General features: G+C 40.8%; 1 protein-coding gene across 1 annotated transcript in view; it reads left to right on the top strand.

The window, feature by feature from the left end:
- Positions 1 to 15816, top strand: part of AGAP6 (ArfGAP with GTPase domain, ankyrin repeat and PH domain 6) — a 34231-nt gene that overhangs the window by 5370 nt on the left and 13045 nt on the right. Inside the window, 4 exon segments of the mRNA XM_055353244.2 lie at positions 66 to 7375; positions 7745 to 7813; positions 10105 to 10173; positions 12791 to 12825. Of these exon segments, the coding sequence (XP_055209219.2) occupies positions 7153 to 7375; positions 7745 to 7813; positions 10105 to 10173; positions 12791 to 12825 (396 nt within the window). The 5' untranslated portion in view covers positions 66 to 7152.

The following is a 15816-nucleotide window of genomic DNA, read 5'->3' as shown; positions in this document are numbered from 1 at the left end:
CCCGAGTAGCTGGGATTACAGGTGCCTGCCACCACGCCCGGCTAATTTTTGTGATTTTTTTTTAGTAGAGACGAAGTTTCACTATGTAGGCGAAGTTGGTCTTGAACTCCTGACCTCAGATGATCCACCCGCCTCAGCCTCCCAAAGTGCTCGGATTACAGGCGTGAGCCACCTCACCTGGCCTGTTTATTCTCTTAAGAGAGAAAATGAGGGGATTAGTGGACTGTAGTTCTGGACAAGGTGGAAAACTCTTAAAGTGGAAGTGTTGGGGCAAGTGCTCTGACAGGCTAGGATGGTGCAGTCAGTCCCTTCACCCAGAAATCAGTAGAATGTTAACAGTTCAGGCTCAAACCTTGTGAAAAACAGGTTCTGGAAAGGAAATCCCTCACAGCAACTGGCACCAAAATCAAGACAGAATCTTTGCAGAATAAATGGAGTTACCTGCTTTCAGCCCCAGGTCGTAGCTATTGTCTGCCCTGCTGATATGTGATAATAATTTGTGATCCTGTTGTCTTAAAATGGGGTCACTCATCTCCAGTAGAATTAAGTCCACAGTGAAGTTGTCCCCCCATCCCCAGAGATAAACATATATGAATGAACTCACGTGATAACAACTGCTGCTGCCTGGGATCATGAGAGACCTGAACTGAACTGATAGGAAGTGAAAGGTGGCTGAGGTAATGAGAATAGACCCATCTGCAGAGGATCATAAAACCAGCAAAGACAAGATCTTGTCTAAGATGCCTTCACAAACTTTGTCCATGATAACTCTAAGGACTTCTGCAGACCTGTTGGCTGCTGCTGTGATCTCTGCCCAAAAAGAGCCTCTGACCAACATCAAAAGGGCTTCTGGATCCACTGAACTCCTCTGGAGGTACCTTCGTCTCCTGATTCATGGCTGTGGTTTTTTACTCCGTTTATCACTCCCTGTGTGTAGAATGATAATTGCACAATTGATAGTGTGAAGACCTCTTGATAAATGGTAAATCTGAGCATATGTATTTGGCTGACATGTCATTGTGAAACCTCACAGCTTCAGTCAGTGTCAGCACAGCTAGGGAGCATGTACCTAATACACATATCACTGGGCATAGTCTACAGGCACCTAATAACTCAGGTACCTTAACAGTCACTAATGAGTGTCTCTCCAAGGTCTAAACAATGGAAGACTGTAGAAGATGCTATTCATTAAGATATCTCAAGAATGTGGAAGACTATTATTCGCTTCTCATGGGACAGGACTTTATAGGGCACCTGAAAAAACTCCCATGAAAAATCACTTTTACAAAATGTCAAGTTATGATATCCAAGATGAAACCAGTGAGTCACAACATTCACATAATACACTGTACAACCCTTATCTCTTGACTGTCATCAAATGTTTCTTACCTCTAAACCAAAGTTTCATTTTATAATTTAATTTTTCTCATTTTTTCTGTTCTCTTAGCTTAAGACAAGATCATTACAAACTTTTTGTAAGTTTTTCATATATGCTTGCAGAGGGTTGTAAAACTTTATTGTGATTATTCTTGCTTTAAGCTGAAACTTCCCTAATCTTTCTTTAGAGATTGTGGCATAGCATGTTAGTTTCTTTTCCATATCCAATTGTTTTCTGTAATGAATACAGAAATATGGGCACTATTTTGTAACTTTAAATAGACATCATCTCAAGTCTACAAGAATTATCCAAAATGGTATTTAATGACATTTCTAGGTCTTCAGACACTATTAATGCAGATTGTAGCCTCTAGGTCCTGAAGATTTTACTAGATACTGGTTACTGAAACTGAGCTTTCTTGAATTCTTTTTCCTTCCACTGTGGTTTCCCGCATTTCAACACATCACCTATTTTTGTCCTCAAACGTTACTTAAATTTTTTCCACAGAATTAAATTAAATATGAATCATCCCTCCTCTGATTTTTGAAATGACCCTTTGCTTCCTATGATAATGATTCCTCTGGTCCGTTTTGTAGTTATATGTTAGAGTTTGTAAATATTCACACATTTTGCAACTGCATATAATTTTCTCATTATTTTTTCCTCTTACTCTAAACCTGCTGTTATTTCTTTTAACTTTTTGTGGGAAAAATTAAACCCATCTTTCACTTTGTTGATATACTTATTTATAATTGAACTCCTTGATTTTTGCTTGAATTGCTTTTCAAGTTACCCACTTTTAGGGAAGACATTTGGGTTTTGTTTAGTGTATCAGGCTTTTTTTAGTTAGTTGTATCAAGAAGTGTAGACTTTTCTATACATAATATCCTTTTTCCCACAGTAGTTTTTTTTTTTTTTTTTTTTTTTTTTTAAAGTCTAGCCGGGTGCAGTGGCTCACGCCTGTAATCCCAGACTGTGGGAGGCCGAGGCGGGCAGATCACGAATTCAAGAGACGGAGACCATCCTGGCTAACACGGCGAAACCCTGTCTCTACTAAAAATACAAAAAATTAGCCGGACATGGAAACGGGTGCCTGTAGTCCCAGCTAATCAGGAGGCTGAGGCAGGAGAATGACATGAACCCAGGAGGCAGAGGTTGCAGTGAGCCGAGATTGTGCCACTGCACTCCAGCCTGGGTGACAGAGCAAGACTCCATCTCAAAAAAAAAAAAAAAAGTCTGTTAAAATAAAGGTCATCAAAAGATCTTTTCCTAAACCTTTCCTTTACCAGAAATATCTCTAGAGTCACATGGTCCTTTCTCCCTTCTTGCTTTTGTAGGAGTCCAAAGCTAATCTTTCCCTGATCCGGATTGCAGGCACCTGTGCCTTTTGGGGCCCTTCTGCATTAGTTCTTCCTTCTCTTCTAACCTCAAAAATGTGTTTTCTCTGTTGGCTCTTTCCCTTTAACATAGAAGTATACTCACGCTTTTGTTGAATCTTGGAATAAAAGTCTTCCTTTACCACATACTCCCTTTAATACTACATCTCTGTTCTCAGCCAAATACTTGGGAAGAGAAGCCCTGAATTTGTGTCATTGTTTTCTCACCTCCACTTCACTACTTTACCCACTGCCTGACATCCAGCTCGCTCACACACACACACAAGCCCAATCACTAAGTTGCCATAGCTAATTTGTAGCTTTCCTGCCCTCCTGGCAAAATTTGACTCTGCATTGGGATAATACATGTTGAGTACCTATTGAACAGGCACTGTGCTAGGTGCTGCTGTTATAGATATGAAAAGAAGGCATCATCTCCTTTCTAACAACTGACAGGAGCAGCCATTCCTGATTCATATGCAGGTCTCTTGAGTCTCAGTGCTCGCTTTTGCAAGCTTCACTTAATGCCTTGTAAATCACCCTATTCTCCAGGTCTTCTTTCTTCCCAGTTCTCCTTACTATACACAACTTCTCAAGGCAGTCACCTCCACACCCATGGCTTCAATTGCTTTCTCCATTCTCTGAGAACAATAGAATTTTAAATGGTTTTTTTCATGTATTAGCTTTATTTTATACAAGGTGCCTCACTTGCTGTAACCATAGATTCAAAGTTGCTCCATGAAAGTAATAAATGAAAAATGGTGATTTTTTAGCATGTAAATTTTAGGAAATTTACCCAGTTACGCTTAATGGCTTGTTTTAATATGTATGTTATTTTTGAAAACATATGTTGGGGTGTCACAAATGGACTTAGCCTACAGAGATTTATATTCAACTTTTGACCAGAGAGTTCCATTTTAATGTGACACTGAGAGTAAAAAACTATCTTTTCCTCCTTACCCATTTCTCTTCCTACATTCTCGGCCAGGAGGAAGGCACTGCTACATACCCAGTCTTCCCCAGCAGAGCCTGAGCAGCTCTGTTTTCCTTCTACTTCCCCTCTTCTTTCACATCTTATGGCCAAGCACTTCCTATTCTGTCTCCCAAATGATCACAGACTTTTTCCTCCACTTTTGTCACTGCCACTGCCCTTAGCATTACTCTGCCTTTAGAGAAAGTCTCTTAATTTGTTTGGTTGCTTCCTTCAGTCCTTATTATACAGACCACTACACGCACATCTGACAGAGACTTTTCACCTTTTTATGGTTGAATGACTGAAATTCCCAAAATAAAATTAAAACCACCCCAGCATCAAATTTGAGGTCAAATATAGGTGGGTTTGTATCCCAGGTTCATATACTGTCCAGCAGTATGGTCTCAGAAAACTGACCTCCTTAAGCCTTTGTTTGTGTATCTGCCTACACTCATTGAGAGTTGGGACTATTTCACATATACAGTGCCTGGCATGTAGAAGGGACTTAATCAATGTTGAAAGAAGGGGAGGCATTTTAAAATCCACATCAAAAAAATGTTGTTCTGTTCGGGAGTGGTGGCTCACGCCTGCAATCCCAGCACTTTGGGAGGCCAAGGCAGGTGGATCACCTGAGGTCAGGAGTTCAAGATCAACCTGAACAACATGGTGAAACCCCATCTCTACTAAAATACAAACATTAGCTGAGCATGGGGTTGGGCTCCTGTAATCCCAGCTACTTGGGAGGCTTAGGCACTTGAATGAGAATCACCTGGACCCAGGAGGTGGCGGTTGCCGTGAGCAACGATTGTGCCACTGCCTGGGCAACAGAGTGAGACTCTGTCTCAAAAAAAATAAAAAAAAAAATTCTTTTAAAAATATATGAATCTGGCTGGGCACGGTGGCTCATGCCTGTAGTCCTAGCACTTTGGGAGGCTGAGGCGGGCCTGACCAACGTGCAGAAACCCCGTCTCTACTAAAAATACAAAATTAGCTGGGCATGGTGGCGCATGCCTGCAATCCCAACTACTTGGGAGGCTGAGGCAGGAGAATCGCTTGAGCCCGGGAGGCGGAGGTTGCAGTGAGCCAAGATCACGCCATTGCACTCCAGCCTGGGCAACAAGAGCGAAACTCCGTCTCAAAAAAAAAAAAAAAATTAGTGTTCAGCAAAGTTGAAGCATAAAAGGTTAATAGCCAGAATCATTTATCAATTGTATTTCTATACATCTACAAGACACAATCTGAAAATGAAATTAGAGAAACAATTTCACTGGGCAACAAGAGCAAAACTTCGTCTCAAAATAATAATAATCATCATCATCATCATCATCTACAATGTCATTTCCCATCCAAGCTTGACTTCTACCTTTACTTTCTGATATGGTTTTGCCATGCCCCCACCCAAATCTCATCATGAATTATAATCCCCATAATCCTGATGTGTCGAGGGAGGGGCCTAGGGGGAGGTGATTGGATCACGGGGGCAGTTATCCTCATGCTGTTCTTGTGATATTCAGTAAGTCCTCATGAGATCTTATAGGGTTTGGTTTTGTTTTGTTTTTTGGGATGGAGTCTTGCTCTGTTGTCCAGGCAGGAGTGCCATGGCACGATCTTGGCTCACTGCAGTCTCTGCCTCTTGAGTTCCAGTGATTCTCCTGCCTCAGCCTCCTGAGTAGCTGGGATTACAGGCATGCACCACCACACCCAGCTAATTTTTGTATTTTTAGTAGAGACAGGATTTCACTACATTAGCTAGGCTGGTCTCAAACTCCTGACCTCAGTTGATCCACCTGCCTTGGCCTCCCAAAGTACTAGGGTTACAAGTGTGAGCCACCGTGCCCAGCTGAGATCTGATGGTTTTATACATGTTTGACAGTTGCTGCTTCACATGTTCCCACTCTCTGTGCGGCCACCATGTAAGTCGGACCTGCCCTTCTGCCATGATTGTAAGTTTCCTGAAGGACTTCCCCTTCTGCCATGATTGTAAGTTTCCTGAGGCCTCCCCAGCCATGTGAAACTGAGTCAATTAAACCTCTTTCCTTTAAAAATTACCCAACCTCAGGTATTTCTTTATATCAGTGTGAAAACAGGCTGCTATACTTTCTGATAATCATGCTTAAGCAATTGGGGAATTCAGACTACCTGGGATCAAACTATGGCCCCACCCTTAGAAGTCATGTGACCTTGGGGAGGTTACTTACCTTCTCCATCTCAACAACTTCTGTAAAATCTGTAACATGAGATTGTTTCTGAGGGTTAAATGAGCATAGCACAGTGGGGACACTGTCAGGCACACACTACTTGCCAGATGTTGAGTATTCATCTTTATTGAAATAGGACTGTGGTAAGCCACTTTATGGCTCTCGATTTTGTATGACAAAATCATGCTTAGTGCCTTGTTAGTAAAAGAAAGGAAATGTGAAAGTCCCTGCCATGGAAGGAAGAAATAGCGGGGAGAAAAGGGAGTTGGTAAGTTTCAGCATTTCAGAGCTTGGAGGGACAAGTTAGGTTTCTATTTTATGGAGAAGGAGGTGGAGGCAGGATGGGTCCTAAGGTGTCATTCAAGACACACAGCCATAACTCTTTATTGAGAGCAGAGCTAGGGCCCCAGGGATTGCTGTGGTCAAGTTGCGGACAAAAATGACCACTCATTGGAAGACAGGAGAGGTGTGTTTAGTTACAAAAGCAGTCAACAATTCAGATGTATCTATATTCAGTCAGCAAAGAAAAGTTGTTCAACTTGGTTGCTAATGGGACCCACTTTACTGAGGCTTTGTATAGAACTCACAGAGGAAGATGGCTTCAAGTAATGAACTACCCTGTGCTTTTCTTAGGACTAAAATCTCAGGAAGCTGGTGATGAATGAAAACCTTAGTCCCACTGGCACTGCACGAGGGGCCAGGAGAGCAGCAGCATCATAAGCCACAGGGTGGGGCAGCCAAGGCAGGGGCATTCTGAGCTGTTGGGGAGGGGTGGCATTCAGGGTGGGGCACTGTGAGCTGTCGGGGAGGGCACTGTGAAGTGTGGGGTGGGGCATTGTGTGCCACATGCCTGGGTTCCCACCTGGGCCAGTGGGCTTCAGTCTGTAGGTGACTACGGAAGGAGGAGGAGCTCCGTCTGTTCTCTCTTCAGGCAGTTGTTGTGTCTCTCAGCGCTTGTTGGGTTCACAACCTATTAAATAAGCCGGCTGGTCTTCACCCTCCCAGACAAGTCAACTCAGGGGAGGCAGCAGGGTGCGGGCCTTGGCCCGCAGCCCTAGCCGGGGCCGGGGCCAGGGCTGGTGCCCCGGGCCGCGCTGTGAGGTGGGCAGGCGAGGAGCGGGAAGACCATCTCTGCAAGTGCAGCATAGGCTTGGCCTAGGACAGCGGGAGTGCGTGGCCAAAGCTGTGAGCAGAGGCACAGGTGGTGGCAGACAGTAGAGGTGCCCCATGGGGAACATACTGACCTGTCGTGTGCACCCTAGCGTCAGCCTCGAGTTTGACCAGCAGCAGGGGTCGGTGTGTCCCTCTGAATCTGAGATCTATGAGGCAGGAGCTGGGGACAGGATGGCAGGAGCGCCCATGGCTGCTGCTGTACAGCCTGCTGAGGTGACTGTTGAAGTTGGTGAGGACCTCCACATGCACCACATTCGTGACCGGGAGATGCCTGAAGGTAAGGAGGTGATAGGTGCCATCTACCCTCGGCTTGCCTCTGGCTGCTGCTGTCCCCAAGATTCCCTTTGAGGCGTCTCCCACTTCGAGCTCCTTTCTGCTTGTAGCCAGCTTTCCCGGGGGCTGGCCAGGAACAAAAGCTGGCTCTGCCTTGAATTCCCACCCTTTAGTCTTTCCCCACCGAGTTCAGTCAGTTTCTTTTCGCCTCCCCTCCCAATCACCCATTTCTTGCTCTCTCATCGCATTCTCCCAGGCTGGCATGGGACCATTTATTTATGGCTCTTGTCGAATAAGCAGCAGTTGAATAAATGAGTTGATAAATTTTTATAAATGATTACACCTTTTTTCTTTTCTCCCTCTATATATATAGCTTTGGAGTTTAACCTTTCTGCCAATCCAGAGGCAAGCACAACATTCCAGAGGAACTCTCAAACAGATGGTGAGACAACAGTGTCTGTAGCTATGTTTATTATCCTGTGGGACTTTGTTTAGGCTTCTTTGAACTATTCTCTTCCTTTTCTCAATAAAAACTCAAATATCCCAACTTTTCAGTACCCATCTTATTTTTTCTTTGTACCTATCCAGATGGTACCTAAGTGAAGGAACCAGGTAAGTGCCTAATTGTTTCCTTTGTTAAAGTAGCCAAATCTCAGGACAGTTCCTATTCAAATATTTGGGGATTTCTTATTTAAAATCAGAATGGAGGTTGCCACGGGAGGGGCTATATAGTATTCTTAATGGGCTGCTCTAAGTCACCTTGATAGAAGCTGCTTAGTTTCTTCTAACTATAATTTGAACACAGAAGGAAAAAGAAAAAAGGAGAGTGCTTAAAATAATTGTGAAAGGTGTGAAATGTCACAGCCAGGGCTGCAGAAAAATGGTTGTGTGTGTGTGTTTGGGGTTTCTCAAAGGAGTTTACCTATGAGGCTCTGATTACTTTAAAATTCTTACTTTAACAGAAAATGTGTCTCCAGATTTATTCTGGTGACTTAACAAACTTTACTTACCTCGTTGTTCTAAAAGAGAGGTGGGGATTGGTTCATGGTCAAAACTTTCAAAACACATGAAACGTCAATGTAGACTTTTAATGTGTAATATAAAGATTGCAGGTTAAAATGTCAGACCTTCCCTGTAAGAGTGTTTATTGCCGTAGCTCCCCGTTTGTCCTTTCCCCTCCTGACAATAGCATCTTGTTCAAAGATAAGAAAGTTACAGTTTTGGCTGGGCTTGGTGGCTCACGCCTGTAATCCCAGCACTTTGGGAGGCCGTGGCAGGTGGATCACCTGAGGTCAGGAATTCGAGACCAGCCTGGCCAACATGGTGAAACGCTATCTCTACTAAAAAAAAAAAAATGCAAAATTAGCTGGGCGTAGTGGTGCATGACTGTAGTTCCAGCTACTCACAAGGCTGAGGCAGGAGAATTGCTTGGACCTGGGAGGTGGAGGTTGCAGTGAGCAGAGATCATGCCAATGCTCTCCAGCCAGGTGACAGAGCGAGACTCCGTCTCACAACAAAAAAAGGAAAGAAAGTTGGAGTTTTTTAGTCTCTTCACTGCTGGCAGAGGCAGGGGATGGGAGCCGGTAGAAAAGCGAAAACAATTAGTTGGTTTGCCTCTAAAATTTTGCAAAGAGATGAATCTAAGTAAAAGTGATTCTGGGTAATAATATGGTTCTTGAATAAAAACTGAAATTTTCAAAATAGAAAACATTGCATCATAAACATATTAAATCCAGTTGGCTTATTGGTTTCATTTAAATGCCAGAGATTTCATTACTATAGAGGAAATGTCTTATAGCTCTTCTATTTAAACTTTGGTTGGGCTCTTAATTTTTAAAGAGGTAGGATAATTAAGAATCATTATGAGTGTGACTTTGTAACTTGGAAGTACTATCTTCACATTTCAAGATATTTAAGGATTGCTTTAGAATAAACAAATGTATTATGTGAATTAATTGATTGTACTTTTATACACAAAGCATGTAAGTACTTGTGTAAACTTATACTCTGCTTGGTGATGTTAGGAAAGCCTGATGGATGTTACATACCAGTTAGTAGATGGGTAGTGTTGGATGAGAGCCCAAAAATGGCTCTTTATTGTCATTCTTTAGGATTACAACACAGTTTATGTATGTCTCACTTGGCCCTTTCCAATACAAATAAGGCCTGTGTATGTTCTCCCTATGTATTGCTAATGAAGAAATGAAAAATAGAGATATCACATGACTATGGAAGACAGCTACTCAAGCGAACTAAGATTCTGTGTCCTCAGAATGAAATGGAAGTGACAGATATGATGAATTTACTTTTTAAAAATTTTAAAAACTCTAGAATACATCTTATATTTTGCCTATAAAATAGACCTGTCTTTTAAAACTTACTGCCCTCTTGATTTATTTTATGCAAAGTTGATTTTACACAACTCAAAGCCAAAATTTACCTCTTCATTTTTTTTTTTTTTTAAATAAAGGGGGGTGTCATTATGTTACTCATGCTGGCCTCAACTTCCTGACCTGGGTTCAAATGATTTTCCCATCTCAGCCTCCTGAGTAGCTGGGACTACAAGCATGTGCCATCTTGCCTGGCTCTATCTTATGTCTATACATTCATTTCAATGGATAAGAATCAAAGTAGAGATAGTGAAATAGCCTAAATGCAGCAGTCGAATAAACGAGTTGATAAATTTTTATCAATGATTACATCTTTTTTTCTTTTCTTCCTCTATGCATATAGCTTTGGAGTTTAACCCTTCTGCCAATCCAGAGGCAAGCACAATATTCCAGAGGAACTCTCAAACAGATGGTGAGACAACATTGTTTTTTCCGCCAAGAGAAAGAATAAAAGCTCTTGTTTGATCAGGTTATAGAAAGTATTTAGAAAAACTCATATTGGTTTAAATGTTTCACATGTTCACTTGTCTTATTTTAATATGTGATATACTTTCCTTTAGTTGTTATGATGTTAGTGAAAACGTGTAACCTTTTTGTTTATACATTTTGCCATCTTTTTATCAACACAATTAATTTGTCATGTGATGGAGGAGTCATGGATTTCTCTTTATAATTCTTGGATTTATCTTTATTTATAATTAATGGATTTATCTTTATTTATAATCCCTTTTCCCTTGCTCCAAAAAGTACACTTTAAAGATGAATGGTAGAACTTAGGCTTCAGCTTGGTTTTCATTTAAACAAATTAAAAAACATAGTTGTTTATCATCAGGGATTGAATCTGTGATTTGGGCCTCCTCTTACACAGTCCTCTGACCACATTCATTTACCACATCCAAGTTCATGCTACTCAAAAGTTTTAGGTTATTAATGTAATGTAAATTTAAACATGCCCTACTCCTGCTTATTTCCCTTAATGTTATGTTAAATCCTCATTTATTTGCCAACAAGCCATACACAGCCAAGTTTTCCAGTTGACTTAAACAGCAAGAATACAAGTGAGGGTTCTATAATAATATGCAAAGTAATGCAGCACAGTAAAACACGGGAGTTTGTAACCTTTGTTTTTATAGTTTGAGTAGACTTTGCCCATCTTGAGTCAGTTATTTCTGGTTAGAATTTGTCTTCATTTTTTACATTACTATAAAGTGATACCTAAGGATGGGTAATTTATAACAAAAAGAGGTTTAATTGGCTCAAAGATTTTCAGGCTGTACAAACATGGCTTTAACATCTGCTTCTGATGAGGGCCTCAGCAAACTTACAATCATGATAAAAGGCAAAGGGGAAGCAGGGGTTCCACACCGTGAAAGAGGGAGGAGAGAGGGGAAGGGGGAAGGTACGACACTCTTTTTTTTTTGAAATGGAGTCTCACTCTGTTGCCCAGGCTGGAGTGCAATGGCACGATCTTGGCTCACTACAACCTCCATCTCCCAGGTTCAAGCAATTCTCCTGCCTCAGCCTCCCGAGTAGTTGGGACTATAGGTGGGCACCATAACACCTGGCTAATTTCTGTATTTTTGGTAGAGACAGGGTTTCACCATGTTGGCCAGGCTGGTCTGAAACTCCTGACCTCAAGTGATCTACCCACTTCAGCCTCCCAAAGTGCTGGGATTACAGGCTTCAGCCACTGCACCTAGCCAGTACCACAGTCTTTTAAATTACCGTAATGAGAATTTGCTTATTACCATGGGGATGGGACCAAGCCATTCATAAGGAATCCACTGCCATTACCCAAATACCTCCCACTAGGCCCTATCTCCAACATTAAGGGTCACATGTTAACATGAGACTTGGAGGGGCAACATATCCAAAACATATCAGAATTGTATTTCCCAGTTCCTTCCAGAGCCATGGGCTTCTCACACCTAGACAGCATGGAAGCAGTGAAAGAAAAGCTATTCCATGTCCCTCACTCTTCAGTGGTAGGAACTTTTGCCTACAAGGCCCTTCCAGCATCAGAGGCAGAGGCAGTGTAGGAAACAAAGCATGGCCCAAGTCCCTCTTGGGGCTTTTATTATTCTGGCCTCTTTTTAGGGAAAAAAAATGATTTTTTGTGCTGCAGACACCATGTGCAATTAGGTTTGTATACTTATTTTAACATCAAAATTTAGGCCAGGCTCTGTGGCTTACACCTGTAATCCCAGCTCTTTGGGAGGTTGAGGTGGGTGGATCACAAGGTTAGGAGATCAAGACCATCCTGGCTAACACAGTGTAACCCTGTCTCTACTAAAAATACAAAAAAAAATTAGCTAGGCATGGTGGCACGTGCCTGTGGTCCCAGCTAGTCAGGAGGCTAAGGCTGAAGAATTGCTTGAACCTGGGAGGCAGAGGTTGCAGTGAGCTGAGATCCCGCCACTGCACTCGAGCCTAGGTGACAGAGTGAGACTCCATCTCAAAAAAAAAAAAAAATTTAAGATAGGTTACTTTCCAGTTGTGTAAAGACCGTTTTTTAATTTTGTTTTGTTTTTAGTGACATATTAGTAGATAACCACTAAGTGTGGTTCAAGATGCTTACAGGGATTCTGTTGCATCTAGAGATAGGTGTCTGGTCAGGAAGTAGTTCTTAGAGCTGTTAGCTCTTAGAGTCTGATAATTAAAGTAAGCTATGTGTAAATGCAGAATGAGAGAATACTAATGGATCATGGCTCATATATGCAACAGTTAAACTTTTTATTAGCTAAATTTTTCATCTGGCCTAATTTTTTTGCCCTTTTCTTTTGTACATGAGGATTCTTTCATTTTTACATAATAGAAACAAAAAGTAAACTAAATGAAAATCTAAGTTTTTAGATTTGACTTATGAAATTAATCATGCCAGATAATTTAAATTATAAATTATTGAAAATTATTTTTTTAAATGGAATTTTGTCTCATTTTTCATAGGAGTAATCAGTAAGATGTTAACAACTACTTTTATTTTATGGTATTTGTATCAGAAGTGACCAGGTTTTTTTTTTTATTCTTAGTTGTAGAAATAAGAAGAAGCAACTGTACAAACCATGTAAGTAAACACTCAAATAGTTAAGAAATTGATAGTTTGACATAAAAGGATGTCTCTCTTGATTTCTTTAAATTACAATGTGGACCTGGTGGTGGTAGCCTGGACCTCTTTTAGTGGATTTTCTAAATCTCTTCTGTTTTCCTGAGTATTAAATTTATCCAGAAAAGTGTTTAGCTTAGCGTGTCCACCTTTTAAAGATTTCTGACACTTAAGTTAAATTTCAATAGTCTGGTTCAAAAGATCTGCCTTAAGGCTGGGCATGGTGGCTAACGTCTGTAATCACAGCACTTTAGGAGGCCGAGGCAGGCTGATCATCTGAGGTCAGGAGTTTGAGACAACCCTGACCAACATGGTGAAATTCTGTATCTACTAAAAATACAAAAGTAGCCGGGCGTGGTGGTGCATGCCTGTAATCTCAGCTACTCAGGAGGCTGAGGCAGGAGAATCACTTGAACCCAGGAGGCGGAGATTGCAGTGAGCCAAGATCGCACCATTGCACTCCAGCCTGAGCAACAGAGCGAAACTCTGTCTCAAAAAAAAAAAAAAAAAAAAAAAGCCTTAAATATTTAATCTTATTTTTAATGAAAGAACAAAAATAGAATAGCTAAGTTAATTGCCAGCACTGTCTATTGACTTTCTATCACAGCAGGTAAAAGCATACCCTCCCCGCTACACCATGATCTTATGTTTCTCCCTGTGTTTCTTCCAATTGTAGCACACTTTTTAATTAAATCAGTAATATTTACATGATTATGACTCTGCAAATATTCACTGCTAAGTCATATGGTGTTTTCACTGTGCCTCTGCATTCCATGTCCTTCATCCTGTCTCTGAAACAGTTCTGAAATCTGAGCACTTCTGCAATTCTCCTGGATCTTCTTTTTTCCTAGCCTACATTAGTTTATCTATCCAAATATCGTTAAGTAGGCTCTGGGTGCTCTGTTTGCTTTCACATCCATTATTTTTTAGCATGAAGCTAATTTTCTGACTATATTCATTTGCCTGTTTTCTAACAGCTGTTTTTCCCCCAAGTATTGTAGCATTTATCGCATGCCTTTCAAAGATATTTTCCATCTGTGAAAACACATCTGTTCCTTTTTATGTTTGTGTGGGGGGCAACTTTCTTTGGCCTTTTGTCATCCTAGTTCAATATAGCGTGGGTTTCCCTAGATATGCTCGATGTCTGCTTTTCTGGGCTAACTCGTTAAAGTCTTTTGGGATCTCACGTAACTGCTGTCTTGTGTGGGATCACCTGAGTCCTAGATTCTGTGTTTCCTTCTGTCCTGTTATCGTCTCTAGTTGTACTTGAACACATTTTCCTGGGTGGAGATGTTAAAATCCCTCCTCTTTGATAGAGAGTACACCTCTAGGTTGAATCTAAATTGTATGGTTCTGAAGACATTTTGCAGTTGTGCTCTTATTACAGTGTTGTTCTTGAATCTATTGCCGGTGTGTAATATGTTATTTACAACCAGGTTTTAGTTATCTGCGGAAGCTTTTTAGAATCTCTCTCTCTAAGGTTCTGAAATTTTATAACAGCTTGTTGGGGATCTTTTCATTTTATTGAGGCTACTAAACCTGCAGACTATCTCTTCTTGAGAATTTTTTTTTTTATTTTCTCTGTTCCTTTTTTACTGATAGTCTTGTTATTCAGATGCTAGGCTGCTTAGACCAGTACACCTGCATTGATTTTTAATTTTTCCCCTTCTATTTTTTTCAGTTTGTCTTTTTATTCTAGTTCTGGGATATTCGGTGACTTTATCCTTTACTATTTCTATTGAATTTTATATTTTTTGAGAGTGTTTTAAGATTTTTTTTTAAAGTTTTGCTCCTGATTTTGACTGGTCCTATCAATTCCTTGTTTCTACTGTTTTGATCTCTTTTCTTGGAGGCTTCCCTCCAATGTGGGGTGGTCCCTGGCCTGCTTTATTTAGAAGCAGGATTTCTGTTAACTGATAGCACTCAGTGTGAGGCCTTAGAAGTCTGACTAGCTTTTCATTTGGGAGACCTCAGTGTATTATCTGGGGATCTTTATTGAAGACATTTCAGTTTCTTCTGAGAAGGATCTCCCAATTTTCTGCCTGGAAAGGAAAAGCAGGCCTGGAAAGGAAAAGCAGAGTTAGCGAAGAAAGTTGGAGTTCCATTTTTGGTGTACAGTTTTCTTTATATCTCAGGTTTAAGCCATGGTATCTCTGAGCCAGAAATTCTAAGGTTTGATATATCCGGAGAACACACATCTAAGTTTCTTGTCAGATGGAAGGACAGGTGGACTTGGGGCTCTAGTTAGAGATTTGCAACTGACCTTGCTGACTTTTTTTTTTTTACATTTTACCCTACTTTCCAAAGTGCCATTTGCCTGTAAGTTCACAACCTGCCTTTAGTTCTGCAAGACAAACTGGCTCGCTTCTGTTCCAGTCACTTTCTGTAGGCACCAAAGTTGTGTTTCTGTGTTATTTACCACTCCTTTATCTACTTTTTATGTCTCAGCATTTATTAAAAATTATCTCTGTCAGCCTTTTGTGCTGGTCATGGGCGTAACCTTTATTTTATGACTGATGAGGCTTCTGGAGGGAGACGAAATAAATTTGTGGTCAATCTATTATATTTAATCCAAATTTAGGACCTATGTTTAAATCAAAGTCTAATTTGAGTATAATTAATGATATTAAGCCAGAGAATTTTTTAAATTAATGTATCTATAATAAGCATATTACACTTTTCTCCTCAGGCCTTGTTTAATATTTTCATTCAAAGTTTATCCACTGCCATATACTTCCCATTACTTCACAACATAGATGGAGCTGTTTTCCTGAATGCCCAAAGTGTTAGAAATATTTAAGCTAATTAAAATTTGTTCATTTTTAGCCTGGTCAACATAGCAAGACCTCATGTTTACAAAAAGGTTAAATAACAAATTAGCCAGGCCTGGTGGCATGCGCCTTTCGTATTACCTACTCAGGAGGCTGAGGCAGAGGATCGCTTGAGCTCAGG

Source organism: Gorilla gorilla, chromosome 8 (genome assembly GCF_029281585.2).
Source record: "Gorilla gorilla gorilla isolate KB3781 chromosome 8, NHGRI_mGorGor1-v2.1_pri, whole genome shotgun sequence".
Lineage (NCBI taxonomy): Eukaryota > Metazoa > Chordata > Mammalia > Primates > Hominidae > Gorilla > Gorilla gorilla.
Note: the sequence above shows the minus strand (reverse complement) of the source record. Positions and strands in the feature narration are given on the sequence as shown.